Genomic DNA, 14,169 nt, shown 5'->3' with positions numbered 1-14,169 from the left:
GATCACCAGGGAAGTCCCAGATTAAGCACTTTGTTAAAGATATTGTTGCTATTAAATATTTGACCAAAGTCTTTAGAACTTCAAATGTTCTCTTCCTTAAACAATACTGTCCTTGTCAGGATTTGTGGACTTTGGAAAGTAAAATAAGTCAGAGAAACAAGAATTAACTAGGTAACCTCAGTGGCCAGTGGCAGTCATCTCTACCATGAATATATACCTAGCAACCTTCTTTTCTCCTCCCCCCAAAGTTGGTAAAGGCGTCTCTTCTAGTGCTTTTTTGATGATTCTAACCTCTGTTTTTTTTTTTTTTTTTTTGTGGTACGCGGGCCTCTCACTGTTGTGGCCTCTCCCATTGCGGAGCACAGGCTCCGGACACACAGGCTCAGCGGCCATGGCTCACAGGCCCAGCCGCTCCAGGGCATGTGGGATCTTCCCGGACCGGGGCACGAACCCGTGTCCCCTGCATCGGCAGGCGGACTCTCAACCACTGCGCCACCAGGGAAGCCCCTAACCTCTGTTTTATATGCTCCTATTTTTAATCATCCTACTTCTGTAGGCATATTCCTTAGTGACTCTTTTAGCTTTTGTCTTGGGAGAAATTCTGTCTCTTGCCACGATTTTTACAACTTTCTCCCCTACTATATTTATATTTCATTAGCTTAGCCCCTCCACTCCTGTTTTATTATCATCCCTTCAGACTTCCCTTGCTGTTGCCTGACTACCTTGCATTTAAACACTTGCTCCATTTTTTTTCTTGGGCAGGCAAACGGAAAAGTGATGATTGCAAAATTGATGGAGGTGAACCAGAATGTGTACTCTGTGCAGAGGGGGTGGAGTACACAGACAAGAACCATCATTCTTTTAACTGCAGAAGATGTAGAGTTTGTGATGGAGAACATGGTAAGTGTCTTAATAAACAATCAAAAGGGACCAATCATGGTACTGCATGTATCACCATGTATAATACAGTCTGAAATTGGGACCTATTCTGGCACTATGTCAGCATACAGGAGGGACAGGATGGGCCTGGCTGGGGTGAAGCAGGACCAGGTACTGAGTGACATTTATGAGTCAAGTCTAGGCAATTCTCCCAGATGTAGGAGAATGACTAAACGTAAACATGGTGAACAGGGTCCATGAGCTCCAATCAAAACTGCGGGGACTTTTTTTTTCCTGCTTTGATTTATGCTTGTATAATGGCTTTTGTTCTTAGCCAGAAAGAGCTCAGACTCCTTCAGATACAAGGACAGAGGAACCCAAGAGGTGGGTGGTTTGCTCCCCCTTCTTTGGGGATCTGGTTTGTCCTGATAATTCCAATTGGGGACCTGAATTTTCATGGATATCCCAATCTATCTTGAGGGTTCAGATTAAAATAAAACGGAAGTATTCCCAGTTTTGTTAGACATCAAGAACTCTCTGGATGTAAAGCTTTTCTTCTCCCTATTTAGGCTCTAAAGCAGTGTTTCTCAACCCTAGCTGTACATTAGAATCAAACAGGAAGCTCCGAAAAATGCCAACACCTAGGTCCCGTCTCAGAGCAATAAAATCAGAATCTCTCAGTGAGGGTTTTGGCATTGGTCTGATTGAGTAGGCCTGGGTCAGGGCCTGACACTCTGCATTTCTAACAAGCTCCCAGGTGATGCTGATGTTGCTGGTCTCTAAGCCATACTTGGAGTAGCCAGGCTCTAGATGAGAAAAAGGGAGTCATTTAAGTACAGGTGGGGTTATCTAGGTTGCTGGATTGTCTGTCTACTTAAAACTCTGCTAAACGATTTCAACTCTTTCAACCTGGGGTTGCGTATTTGGCATTTAAATGCTAGTTGTGTTACTAAAGGTGTGATGGTGTGACTGCTAACAAGTGCTGGAACTCAAAAATCTATGCAGCTCCTGCCCATCCTTTTCATTGTCCATTTATAACTAGCTGCTCTAATTAATAGTCTGCGAATTGTTTTTCTAGGCCTAGAAGTGGAAAAAAACTGTACCCGGACCCAGAATACCAAGTGCAGATGTAAACCAAACTTTTTTTGTAACGTATCTCTGTGCGAACACTGTAACCCTTGTACCACGTAAGTTTTAGTCTTTCTCTGGTTAAAACACTAGGTATATCTTGAGAGAGAATGATTTCCTAAAGGGAAGCCTCCAAGCAACTAGATAACCATTTCTTCACCCAAACATCCTGTATCTAAACATTTATTGAACACCTCCTATGTGCTTGGTACTGTGCTGGCTGCTCAGGCCAACGATATGAGCAGACACGGGCCAGGCTTTGAAGGTCTAAGGCTAGAGGCAGAGAGTGTCAAGAAAAGCAGTGGTTATTGTGTTCACACCACGTGGCAAGAAGAGACTTGTACTCAGGGTGTTGAATTATATAGGAAAAGCTTTCAACTCTGCCTGGGGAGATGGGTAAAGATATGACACATGGCTTGAGTCTTGAAGGAAAGAAAGAGCCTTACCAGGTGTACACAGATGGAAGGGACATTCCAGGCAGGGGAACAGCCACTGCAAAGAGATAAAAGGAAGCTCTGGAGAACAGACGACCTGGCTGGAGTATAGGAAAGACTGAGAAGGAGCCAGGATCAGATCATGAAAGACCTGTCTTTCATGCTAAAAGAGCTTGGTTTTGACCCAAAGATAGAACACCTGATTATAGATTTCACTTTTCTTCTGATTAATTGGGTGATTTTGAGCAAATCACTTAACCTCTCTGAGCTTCAGTTTCCTCATTCATAGATGCAGATAATATTCATTTGTCTTATCAGCCTAATTTCTGTGAAGATCAGACTGGGTAATATGTGTTGTAAAAACAGCTTTCGCTTTGTAAGATGTTGTTTTGTATAAATATAAATATTTAGGATTATATTCATGTGCCTCTCCTTAAACTTGTAATTCACCTTGGGAAATTTTTAGGAGTTCACTTAGTAGACTTGAAAAGTAGGGACACAATGCCTTATGTCTCTTATTTACTAGAAAATGTTAAATTATGTGCAGTTAACCTAGACTCTCCTTTCTAGCCTAAGTGTCTGAGAGTACGGTCATGGTGACAGTGTAAGTGGGGATTGGGAGGGGAACTAATGTAGTAAAATAATGATAATAATAATAATAATTCTAAATACCTCATAATCTTGATTTAATTTTCTTTTCGCAGTAACCCTTTGAGGCAAGTAATATTATCTCCTTGTTATTGATGAGAAAACAGGCTCATGGTGGTTAAGTGACTTGCCCAAGCTCACCTAGTTAAGTAATAGGCAGAGCCAGGTTATAGTTCAGACAATTTGTCAGTGTTTGGCTGTCTGAAGAAAATCCCACAGGAACCTCTTGAGTGCTGTAATCACCACTTGATGCTAAAATGGGTAACCTTTAAGGACCACCTAGGTAGACTCCCTAGGCAGCAGCCTGGGCAGTAGCTATTGTCTGTCCATCTTATTGTTCTATGGGACAGTTTGGAAATTGCTTTTGGAAATTTATGATTTTAAGAGCACAGTTTATGACCAAATTCAACTTTATTTTTGTGTCTATTTCATCCTTTTTCTTCTATGTTGATGTTTTAATACCTTCTTTTACCTCAAGGCATTTTAAACCATAGTCATTCTTTGGGATATTTTTCATCTAAACAACCAGATTATGTTATGAATTTGCACCAGTGTAGATGCTAATTTAGAAATATTTGAGGGAATATGTTTGCCCAAAATGCAGAAATGAATAAAATGGCCCTGGATTTATAGTGTGTCATTGAAAACGATCAAGGAATCAGTCCACCAGGCTTTCTGAATTCCCTCTGTATTTTTTTCTAGGTGTGAACATGGAATCATTGAGAAATGCACACCGACCAGCAACACCAAATGCAGAGAGGGTAATTATTTCTTTTTATGATCATATTCTCCTTTCTTCCACCCCCACTGTAAAATATGAAGAAAAGCCAATCCAAAACTTTTGATTCTTTGAGAGTACTTCGTTTTAATCTTAAAAATTGCTTACGTTCATTTACCATGTCCAGTGTTCCAATCTACAGGATCCACATCTAACTTATACAGTTTATGGGTCCTCCTGATCCTCATTCCAATATCTGCAGGAATATACTGGGGTAAGTTCTTACTTTGTTCAAACTGTAGATTGAAGTAACTTGGGAAGTAGTTGTTCACAAGAATTCCCTCCTGTCTCCTACCTACCAGGAGAAAGAAAGCTCCTACCCGGTAGGCAGCTCTGGTATGGTGTTAAAATTCCTGTTTCTAAATGCACCCCTGAGAGCTGGTAAGAACAGATGATGTTATCTCTCAGCTACTGTTTTTGAGCAACCATTCTGGGGCACTGATTGGGTGTTCCCACCCTCCCCATGAACAAGGGTATTTGTATTTAGGCAGTAGCTGAGTTGGCCAAGAATCGGAAGTAGTCCTTCAGTCTACATTGAGATCATCCCATGCACAAAGAGAATTCAAGGAGCGAAGGCATTGCAGGGGACACTTGATAAATTCACCCCTGTCTGTGCCTCCTTTCTCTTGTCCAGACTCCATGCTTTTTGATTATTTCTCCACCTTAATTTAAAATACTGTGGCAATACCTTTTATGCGAGGGTTACTTAGTAAAGTCAGCACGTAAACCAAAATTGGCTATACTTATAATTACTCTAGAAAAATCCCTTTAGATCATTCATACAACACATGGTGGTGCCAACTTTCAATAACTCTGAAACATCCAATTTTTCTTTTTCTGTTGGAACAAATCACTGTTTCTCCAGGTCAGCTGAAGATAAAGAGATTGCCTTGCCATTAGAGATTGTTTAACTAAAAATATAAACACTTAAATTGTGCTTGGAGACTTCTAGATTTCTTTCTTCCACCTCATACTGACTTCAAGGCATACACTTATTGAGTATATATATTTGAATTATTTGTGAGTGTGTGTACTCGAGTTTTGGGGCATTGAATGCCACTTCATGGCAAACTGATGTCGACTTTCCATAGCCTATGGCTTCTGTGCCCAGCTTCAAGCCAGAGAGAGGGAGTGGTGATGGCCATACAATAAGTCAAAAGCCAGCTTCAGGCTAGGCCAGTGTGTGGTAACTGGATGGCTCCATTAAGGTGTGGCATATCTCTAGACCACTTGACTCGGTGGGATGGAATTTTCAAAATCAGGACGAATCTGCCTCTTTGGTGCTCGGTTGCTTTAAATTTCAATGAATGAGTTTCTCCTTTCTTCTCACACTTCTCTTAGTCTGAGAGTATATTCTCACATGCTTCCTACAAGGCTGAGACCTGAGTCTGATAGAAATTTCTTGGATCTTTCAGAGGTGAAAAGACGGCGCAGGAATAGAAAGAATGGTCACCAGAAATCTATCGCCTCAAATACTGTAAGTGTTGAAACATGCATCAGCCTTCTTAAAAAAATAGAGAAGGTAGTCCTTCAGCTTTTTACTTTTACTTTTTTAAAAACAAACATTTATGATGCCTGTGTGTGCATGGGTTAGAGGGGCATCAAAAATGAATTAAGATATGGTTCCCAGTTGATAAGAAGCTTCTATACAAATAACAAGAATTAATTCTTAGTAATAAATTCTCACTTACACAAAGGGAGTTGAGAAAAGGATGTGGCCAAGCTTCCATGTTCCATGTTGGTATTATCCTGAAGAGAAATGCAGAGAGACATCCTTTACCAGAGCAGGGATTCCGTATCCAAGTCCAGGCACAGAGATAACACTTAAAGCCATTGTAAAGGTACAACTCAGCTCTCTCCAGACACTTGTTACCTTATCTGTCACCATATCTTTTTACAACATGGAATCAAAGCATTTCAAATAGCAAAAGAGGGAGTTCCCTGGTAGCCTAGTGGCTTTCACTGCCGTGGCCAGGATTCAATCCCTGGTCGGGGAACTGAGATCCCACAAGCCACACACAGAGCGGCCAAAAAAAAAGAAAAAAAACCCCACACACATATAGCAAAAGATACACTGGGGAGAGTAACCAGTTCACTTGATGAATAATGATTTTCTCATTTGGGGCCAGTGAGGCTTAGGGTTCTTTAAATCAATGTGGTACAAAATCATTTCAACTTAAACTATGCTGTCGTGTCAAAAATTAGAATAGTTACAGTAAAGAAAATTTTAGAATGATTATGGTTATTATGTCTATTTTCATGAGTCTATATAAAGAATAATCTCAGCACATTCCACAAATTACTTAGGTTCCTTGCCTCCTTAAAAAAAAAAAAAAAAAAAAAAAGCCAATATTCCTTAGTTTCTGGTTAGGCTGGAAACTTTCAGAATAAAAATTTGAATGGTGAAAGAATCCTCCTTAGTCACTTAGTCTAAATTTATACATTTAGAGTATTTTATTACGTTTAGAGTATTCTGTTACATTTAGAGTATTCTAAGTATATTTTATCTTTCTCCTCCCCTCCATTTTTTTTTCTCCCCAGGAAATGGTGCCACTGAATTTCACAGGTAAAACTTTTATCATTTTATTTCATCGAGTTGGCTTCCTTAGGAGTCACAAGCTAATCTTAGAGTTAAATAATTTTGTGAATTTCAGTAACATATAGTGGGGTCTTGCCGTTTCTTGAGGTTCCAGTTCTTCCTGCTCACCAAAAAGGGTTTATTAAGCAGTTTAAATGTATAACCAATACTCAGGTAACATAAGATGCTGTATTCTGAAGGCTTAATTTCCCTTCACAAGCAGTTAGGTGTAGTATAGAGCTCCTGCCTACATTGACTCGGAGGCTAATCTGAATTGTAGACTCAGTTATTATTGGTGTATCCTAGTTCCGTAACAACATTCATGATTCTATTCTGTTCTGTTCTTCGACCTGTGAGTCAGTGATAAGATGGTCATATAAACTCTTGGCCAGCCTTTTAGATGTGTGGGTCATTGATCATCAAATCCATACGGACGTTAGAGGTGATCTTTTCCAGCCCTCTTACTTTATAGATGAGAAAAGAAGGCACAGAGATGTTACGTATCTTGCCCAGGTAATAGAGCAAATTAATGGGGACACAGGAGGAATTGGGATTAGAACTCAAGGTTGTTTCTGTTTTTGTTTTTCCCTGACTGGCTCTTTAGATCTCTAGGACTTACCCATATTCTTAAGTACTGTAAGAGGAGAAATAAACATGGTTTTCAGAAGTGGGAATTTTGTTTAGAAAAACAAATTTTCAGAGACTATTCTGTATTTTTCAGACATTGACTTGGGAAAACATATCATTAGTATTGCTGAACAAATGAAAATAACTGAAGTTAAAGAATTTGTTCGGAAGAATGGTATGGAGGAAACTAAAATAGATGAGATCAAGCACGACAATCCCCAAGATACAGCTGAACAGAAAGTCCAACTGCTCCGTAATTGGTATCAAAGTCATGGGAAGAAAGATGCTTATTGCACTTTGATTAAAAGTCTCAGAAAAGCCAAACTTCATGCCCTTGCAGAGAAAATTCAAGATATAGTCCAGAAGGACATTACTAGTGAACATGAAAATGCAGACTTGCAAAATGAAAATGAAAGCTTGGCTTAAAGTGAAAAACAACTAACTCAGTTCTAAGAATATACTAAAGAAAGATTAATGTTCGAATAAGTTCTGGGTAGCTGCAAGCTATAAATATTGCTTGGCTTTTTTTTTTTTACTGGGTGTGTTTTCTTTTTTCATTTATTAGATTTGTAGAGCTACTATGTTTACAGGCGTTGAGCATCTCATGGTTCTGCCTTCAAGGATGTTTAAAATCTAGCTGGGAAGACAGACACAGTTAAGAGTAAATACAGGGGCATGTCAAGTGCGCAAAAAAGAACGTATGCAAAGGACAAAAGATTTCAGATCATGTTCAAGTATCTAACATATGATTCTGTAAGTATGAATGTAATTAACATATGTAAATACAAATGCCTATCCACAGGCTGACCTCATTCCATAAATCAGTAGATGTGATCTTTTGTTGTTCTGTCACAATCAACTGGCTCTAAATGACCTCCCCAGCTCCACTGATAATTCTAGAGATTTTACCATATTTGTAAATTTTGTTTAGTTTTGAGAGGAGCGTACTCAGGGAAAACTTACACATACATCTGAATGTAGAATATAATAAAGTTCTACCTCAAAGGTCTTTGCACAGATTATTGGCATTTCATGGTGAAATATTTCAATTTTGAATTCACATAGAAAATGCAGACTCAGTTATAATGCTTGGCTATTTTATATTTGTTTGTCACTTTGGATCAAAATAATCCACTTCTTTCTCAGGTGTCAAAACATTTTGATCAGGAAAGAATTACTAGATCATTGGCACCTCTCCATTTTCTCCTTGATGTGCGTCTTGGTGGCCTGTGCACCCCCAGACTTGGAAGGACTGCCTAAGAAACACTTAACTGATTCATGCAAAGCTGGGACTGCCCTTGGAAACACCTAGCTTAGTTTGGAGAGACTAACTGGTCTTACGGAAGGTAGCTTTGTGGCATAGCACGAACCCATGTCTACCACCAAAGCTGATAAGGTAGATTCTTATTTTGCTCCACCCGCCACAAAATGTTCAGTAACTCCCCATGTGTTCTCTCTTGATGCAAAGGCAGCTTATACAGAGCAAAAGTGAAATCATGTCAGGTTTCAGGAATTGCTCTTGTTATTTCCTGTAGCTTCTTAGACAAACAAGCCCCTTTCCCCACTACCACTTCCTTACTTTTACATTAAACACTTTCGAAAGTTTATACTAAATGTGAATGTTAATAAATACTATTAATATTTATATAGTTGTAAGCTGAAGACAGTTATAAGCTGAGACAGATACTCAGAACTACCTAAAGAGCTTCCATTGATGGAAGGTGTTTTCCTCTTATGTTTGGAAATAGAAAATATAGGTAAAACTATTTAATTAAAATCATGTTTTTGGTATCTGTGGTTATCTCTTTTTTTGGTGGGGCCTTGCTTTTTGTTTTTGTTTTCTTTTTTCCATCTATTGCTAAATGTAACCTGTTTATAAATCTTTCATCCTTCCTTTGGTCTCTTAGGAGGTATTTCCTTTTTAAAGCCCTTTAGTAGTTAAATAATTTCCTCCATAGGCTGTTACTCTCAAAAATACCCCTCTCCTAAACACATAATTAGTTATTATGTGAGGATTTACTATAACAGGATTATATATCAGGCACTGAACGTGTGGTTAAGAAAGTAAATATTTCAAAGGGTTGGTTTTACTGGTAAGAAAGCTAAATGGGGATTTAGAAATAATCCTTCCTGCATACTTTCCATTTCTGGCTACATAGTGACCACTGGACTAGCTCTCTTTTTTAAAACTTAATTTTAATAATATGTTTTGTTTAACCCATCATTTCCCAAATATTATCATTTCAAATGTAAGCAGTATAAAAACTATTAATGATATAATTTACATTTTTTTTTCATAGTAAAGCCCACAAAATCTGGTTTGTATTTTATTTATACTTACAAGCACATCTCAGTTTGGACTGGTTACGGCATTGTTAGTTCAGGTCTATATCTTTGTTAGGGCAGATCTGGCAACCTTGACTCTATGGCTGGTTTAGCCCTACTACTAAAGTCCAGTACTCTCTGTGGCTTTTCAACGGGATCTCTTCACTCTGGTTGGTTGGAGCATCAACAGTCTCCTACTCCTATGTCAGCTTTGGGAATTGTTCTGCTTACAGCACCCGTAGCTGTTCTTTGCTGGTCTTGGAGTCTTATCCCTGCATGTGCGCGTAGTATCATCCAAAGACTCCAGAGAATCTCTGTACCGATTTCTGGAACTCTTTTTCTGTGTAGCTTCCTTCTTTTCGGTATTCTGTTCCGAAAAGCCTGGCAGCCTCCGCCTCCTAAACTTAACCTTCTGCCCCTCAACTTGACAAGATGACTGTTCTCTGCTTAGAGTTCCTCCTGTACTAGGATCGGGAAAGGGCTTGTGGGCAGGAAGGCTGAGTGGTCATAGAGATCACCTCCTTAGTTTCTCTTCTCTGAGGGATAGTCCGCACTATCTGTTACCTGGTTTTCTGGTTCTAGACAGCAGGGGGGCAAGTCTGATACTAGTTAATCTTCACGGCCAGAAGCGGAAGTCCTACAGGCACACCTCATTTTATTGTGCTTCGTTTTATTGCATTTCACAGATACTGTGTTTTTTACAAACAGGTTTTGTGGCAACCTTGCATCGAGCAAGTCTATCAGCGCCATTTTTTTTTCCATCTGCTTACTTCATGCACATTTTGGTAATTCTCGCAATCTTTCAGACTTTCTCATTATGATTATATTTGTTATGGTGATCTGTGATCAGTGATCTTTGATGTTACTGTTGCAAAAAGAATTACAACTTGCTGAAGGTTCAGATGATGGTTAGAATTTTTTAGCACTAAAGCATTTTTAAATTAAGGTATGTACATTTTTTTGACATAACGCTATTACACACTAAATAGACTGCAGTATAGTATAAACATAACTTTTATATGCAGCGGGCGACCAAAAAATTTTGTGACTCGCTTTATTGCGATATTTGCTTTATTGCGGTGGTCTAGAACAGAATCCACAGTATCTTCACCTTGTACTTTGCAAGGTGAAGTTGAGTTAGAGAACATCATGTACCTATTCTGGTAAGTTCCAATCCGAGAATTTCAGGTTCCTTTGGGAGGACGAGGGAAGTTGAGAAGGTCTTGGGACTTGGTGGTATGGCTTTTTCCCTCACAGTTTCACTTGAGTGTGACTGTTCCCAATAATCACAGCCATGATCCAGAGCTTGAGGTGGCCCTTGGTTCAAGATCACCCTTATTGTGGTGAACCTGGTCTAGTCCTCTTTGTGGCGGACATCCTGGGTAAGAGTGTCACCCGTGAGCTGTAGAAAAAAGGTTATTTGTAGAAAGAGGTCGTAGATCATATGGTGAGACTTGCTTACTCAGACATCTTGGTCTTCCTCATTGGTTTGCATACGGAGTTCTCCCAACGTCGATTTGATCAGAAACTTTTTAGCTATTGAATCATCAGTTTCTGTAGAGCTGTCTGGATAAGGTATATAATCAATGCAACTTAGAATTTTGTCCGTCCTCGCTCCTGAAAGGTAATGTATCTGAGTATAGAATTTTATGCCAGAATACTTGCAGTTTTCCCTCATCACTTTGAAAATGTTAATCTACTGTCTTCTTACATTTATCGCTGCTGATGGAATGTCTGCTGTTGGTCTAAATATCATTCCTTCAAAGGTAATGTTTGTTTTTAAATTCTGATACGTTTTAAAGTTTCCCCTACCTTTTCCTTGGTGTTCTGCTGTTTCACTACAACGAGCTTTGATGTAGATTTGTTTTTACTGAACTTATTTAATAAGAGTAAATTTTTAATCAGTAAGATAGGGCTGTAGCTTCTGTCCTGTCTGGAAAATTCTCAGCTATTTTCTCTTTCAGAAGAGTTTCTTTTGAAACTCTTAGTATTATCTGGCGAAGCTTCTTGGCTTATTCTTCAGGTCTCTTACTTCTACTTTTTAAATTTTTTAGTATAATTGTCTCTATATATTGCATTTGGGGGAATTCCTCTTCATTCTCTTCAAATTAACTCTTTTCTTTCTTACTAATCAGGCTGGAGTATTACATCCACTGAGGTATATAGTTTGTTGTCTACATTTTTCATTCTTAACATTTCTAAGGGCTTCTTTCACACGTTCACTTGTACCTGTTTCATTTCTGCTTGTTTTTCACTGGCAATTTATTAGAGTTCAATAGATTTTATTCTACCATCTATCTCTTTCAGGATCTTACAGTTATTTTAAAGTCTCTTTTAGAATTGCTTTGTTATCTTAACCTTAACTGCAGTGATTTCATGCTGATTTTATAGTGTGGCTTTTCTGGTGTGATTTTCTTCTTGTATTTTTGAGCTCTGTAGGTTCATCTTGAATAACAGATTTGGGTTTTTTCTTATTTCTCTTCACTCACCTCTATCTAGTAGTTTTGTGGCTTCTTTTACCAGGGCTTTCAGAGTCCCCAGTTCTGAGCCTGGATTTACAGATGCGTTTTGCAACTCACAGCCCTTGGTGACACTGGGGCTGTCACATATTCAGTCATGTATCTGGGGGCAGCTTGGCTCAGTTCCATGTCATGAGGTTGTGCCTAGGTCTTCCCAGATCCCAAGCCCCACAGCATCATATAAGCCATAGTCCCAGGCAGTGTTTGGCAGAAGTTCTGTTTAGCTGTCTTTCACCAGTCAGAAAGCTCTGCCTCAGTCCCCGATTTTAAGAAGGGAGCCTGGCTCTTGTCCTCTGCCTCAGGTGGGCCCATTTATTCTTGGCTAAACCCAGGAGCAAACTCTGCTTTCCTTCCAGGCATTGATCTCACGAGGCTTTGGCTTCTGTCCAGGTCATTAATTATCTTGCTGTTGTTTTCCATTCTTCTAGCAAGGAAGGATTTCTTATTCTTTAGCCTGGCTGTGCCTTTTAGTTTTTCTTTTAAAATGTGTTGTGTGTCACTGCCGTTTGGTCAGATGGAGAGGGGGTGGCCCTCAAGAAGTGCACTTACAATTCTATATTAACCCCAAGGCCCCAATTTTGTCATTAGATGATCAGAAACAATGTTTTGTTTTGTTTTACATTTTTAAGTTACAACTAGCACTCAAGTTGTTTTCAGTTACATAGAGGATTAATTAATTAATTAATTCAAATAAAATAAAATAAATAAATAACAAGGCTACACTTTGCTTTCAGTTGGCCACAAGATGGCAGTGTTTCTCCTAGTACTAACTGCCCTCCTTGTATAAAAGACTTATCCCTACCAAAACATATCCCAGTCAATTCATATTTTGATTCTTTTTTTTTTTTTTTCTAGTAGAGGCCAAGCACAGCCTGGAGTAGTAGGTCAAGACGCAGTCTGGAATCAGGCAAATCCAAGTTCAATTTCTGGCTCTGCCACAAATTAACTTACAGCCTTGAATTGAACATCTCCAAGTTTCTGTTTCCTCATTTAGAAGATGAAAGACACATCTGGCTTACCCTTCTTGTGACTTGGAGAGGAACAAGAAGAAAATACATGGGCAAGTGTAATAAATTATAATGTACTATGGAACGAGTTGTTAACTATTAATGTGCCTAAGAATCACCTGAGGAAATTTTGAAACTGCATATTTCCCAGGTCTTGCACCCAGAGATGTTCCGTAGATCCAGGGCCGTGCCTGGGAATGTGCATATTACCAAGCACCCTTGATAATCATCATGCTGAAGGCCCTTGGACCGTAATTTAAGAAACCGCATTATACAAATACATACGAGTAGAAAGAGAGATTAAGGCACAGAAGTTATTCTTAACTCCCTTTGTAATGGCACGTATTATTTTCTATTTTGAATAAAATTTTATGAAATCCCCTCTCCTCATAGATTAATCAAAGCAGAAATATGCATTTTGTTCATCCTTTCATGTTCACAGCAAGTATTTGGAAATATTTATTGTGTGATAATCAGATCTAGGACAGTCTGTAGAGCATCCCTAAAAGTTTTACCCCATTTATGGGTATATTTGGGTAACAGGACTTGACAGACTCAACAGAATTGTCTTAGCTTTGCTTTTGGACTCCCATGGGCTTATCTTTGCTTCCAAATAACTGACCCAGTGCCTTCTGGTAATGGCTGGATCATGGGCTTCACCCTGCCGAGAGAAGCAGATGTGCAGGAAGTTTAGCAATGAAGTTTCAGGAATCTCCTGGAGTGCTCTATCACTATGACTATCACAGACCACCAGGATTTTTTGACCAGTACTGGCAGCATTTTCACAATTTCTACGCAAAGCCTCGGCCCCCCTACTCTTCCAAGGATACTCCTCCAGTGGGCTGTTGCCCCAGCAGAGAAGGTCCCACTCAAAGGATGAACAGAGCAGGAGAGCTATGCAGTCTGGCCCCTTGGGTGCGGGGCTAGGGTGGGATAGCTCAGACATGACAACCCCAGCACCTGGACGTGGGTGTTTCTAGTTTCACCTTAGGCAACAGGAGATAGCGAAGTTTTCCGAAAGGGCTATAGAATTTTGCTTCACTTGGACCTTGTTCAGACTTCACACTGCTACAGAAAGGAACGTGCTTAAACAGAACTACAGAATTTTTAGTCTTCTAGAAAATCCTTGTTGAGCAACTGTTTTTGAGCCAGCACCATTTTAAGCCTTTCACTAAAATGTTAATAAAATATCCAGAGACTCTGGAGCTGAGATTCTAACAACAGGAGACACACAATTAACAATAAG

General features: G+C 39.3%; 1 protein-coding gene across 6 annotated transcripts in view; it reads left to right on the top strand.

Moving 5' to 3' along the window:
- The window catches only part of FAS (Fas cell surface death receptor), a 32,108-nt gene extending 18,348 nt beyond the window's left edge, over positions 1–13,760 (top strand). For 2 of the 6 annotated variants that reach the window (XM_079899285.1, XM_079899287.1), the window contains 6 exons: positions 763–900; positions 1,958–2,066; positions 3,792–3,850; positions 3,995–4,081; positions 5,283–5,348; positions 7,146–10,224. In XM_079899285.1, the coding sequence (XP_079755411.1) occupies positions 763–900; positions 1,958–2,066; positions 3,792–3,850; positions 3,995–4,081; positions 5,283–5,348; positions 7,146–7,498 (812 nt within the window). In that variant the 3' untranslated portion in view covers positions 7,499–10,224. Of the gene's footprint in view, positions 1–762; positions 901–1,957; positions 2,067–3,791; positions 3,851–3,994; positions 4,082–5,282; positions 5,349–6,408; positions 6,434–7,145; positions 10,225–12,771 lie in introns of those variants that run through there. The other 4 variants (XR_013824171.1, XR_013824172.1, XM_079899284.1 and 1 more) reach the window with 4 other exon arrangements.
- The last annotated feature ends 409 nt before the right edge of the window (positions 13,761–14,169 follow it).

The sequence above is a fragment of the Stenella coeruleoalba genome, assembly GCF_951394435.1.
Source record: "Stenella coeruleoalba genome assembly, chromosome: 16".
Classification (NCBI taxonomy): Eukaryota; Metazoa; Chordata; class Mammalia; order Artiodactyla; family Delphinidae; genus Stenella; species Stenella coeruleoalba.
Note: the sequence above shows the minus strand (reverse complement) of the source record. Positions and strands in the feature narration are given on the sequence as shown.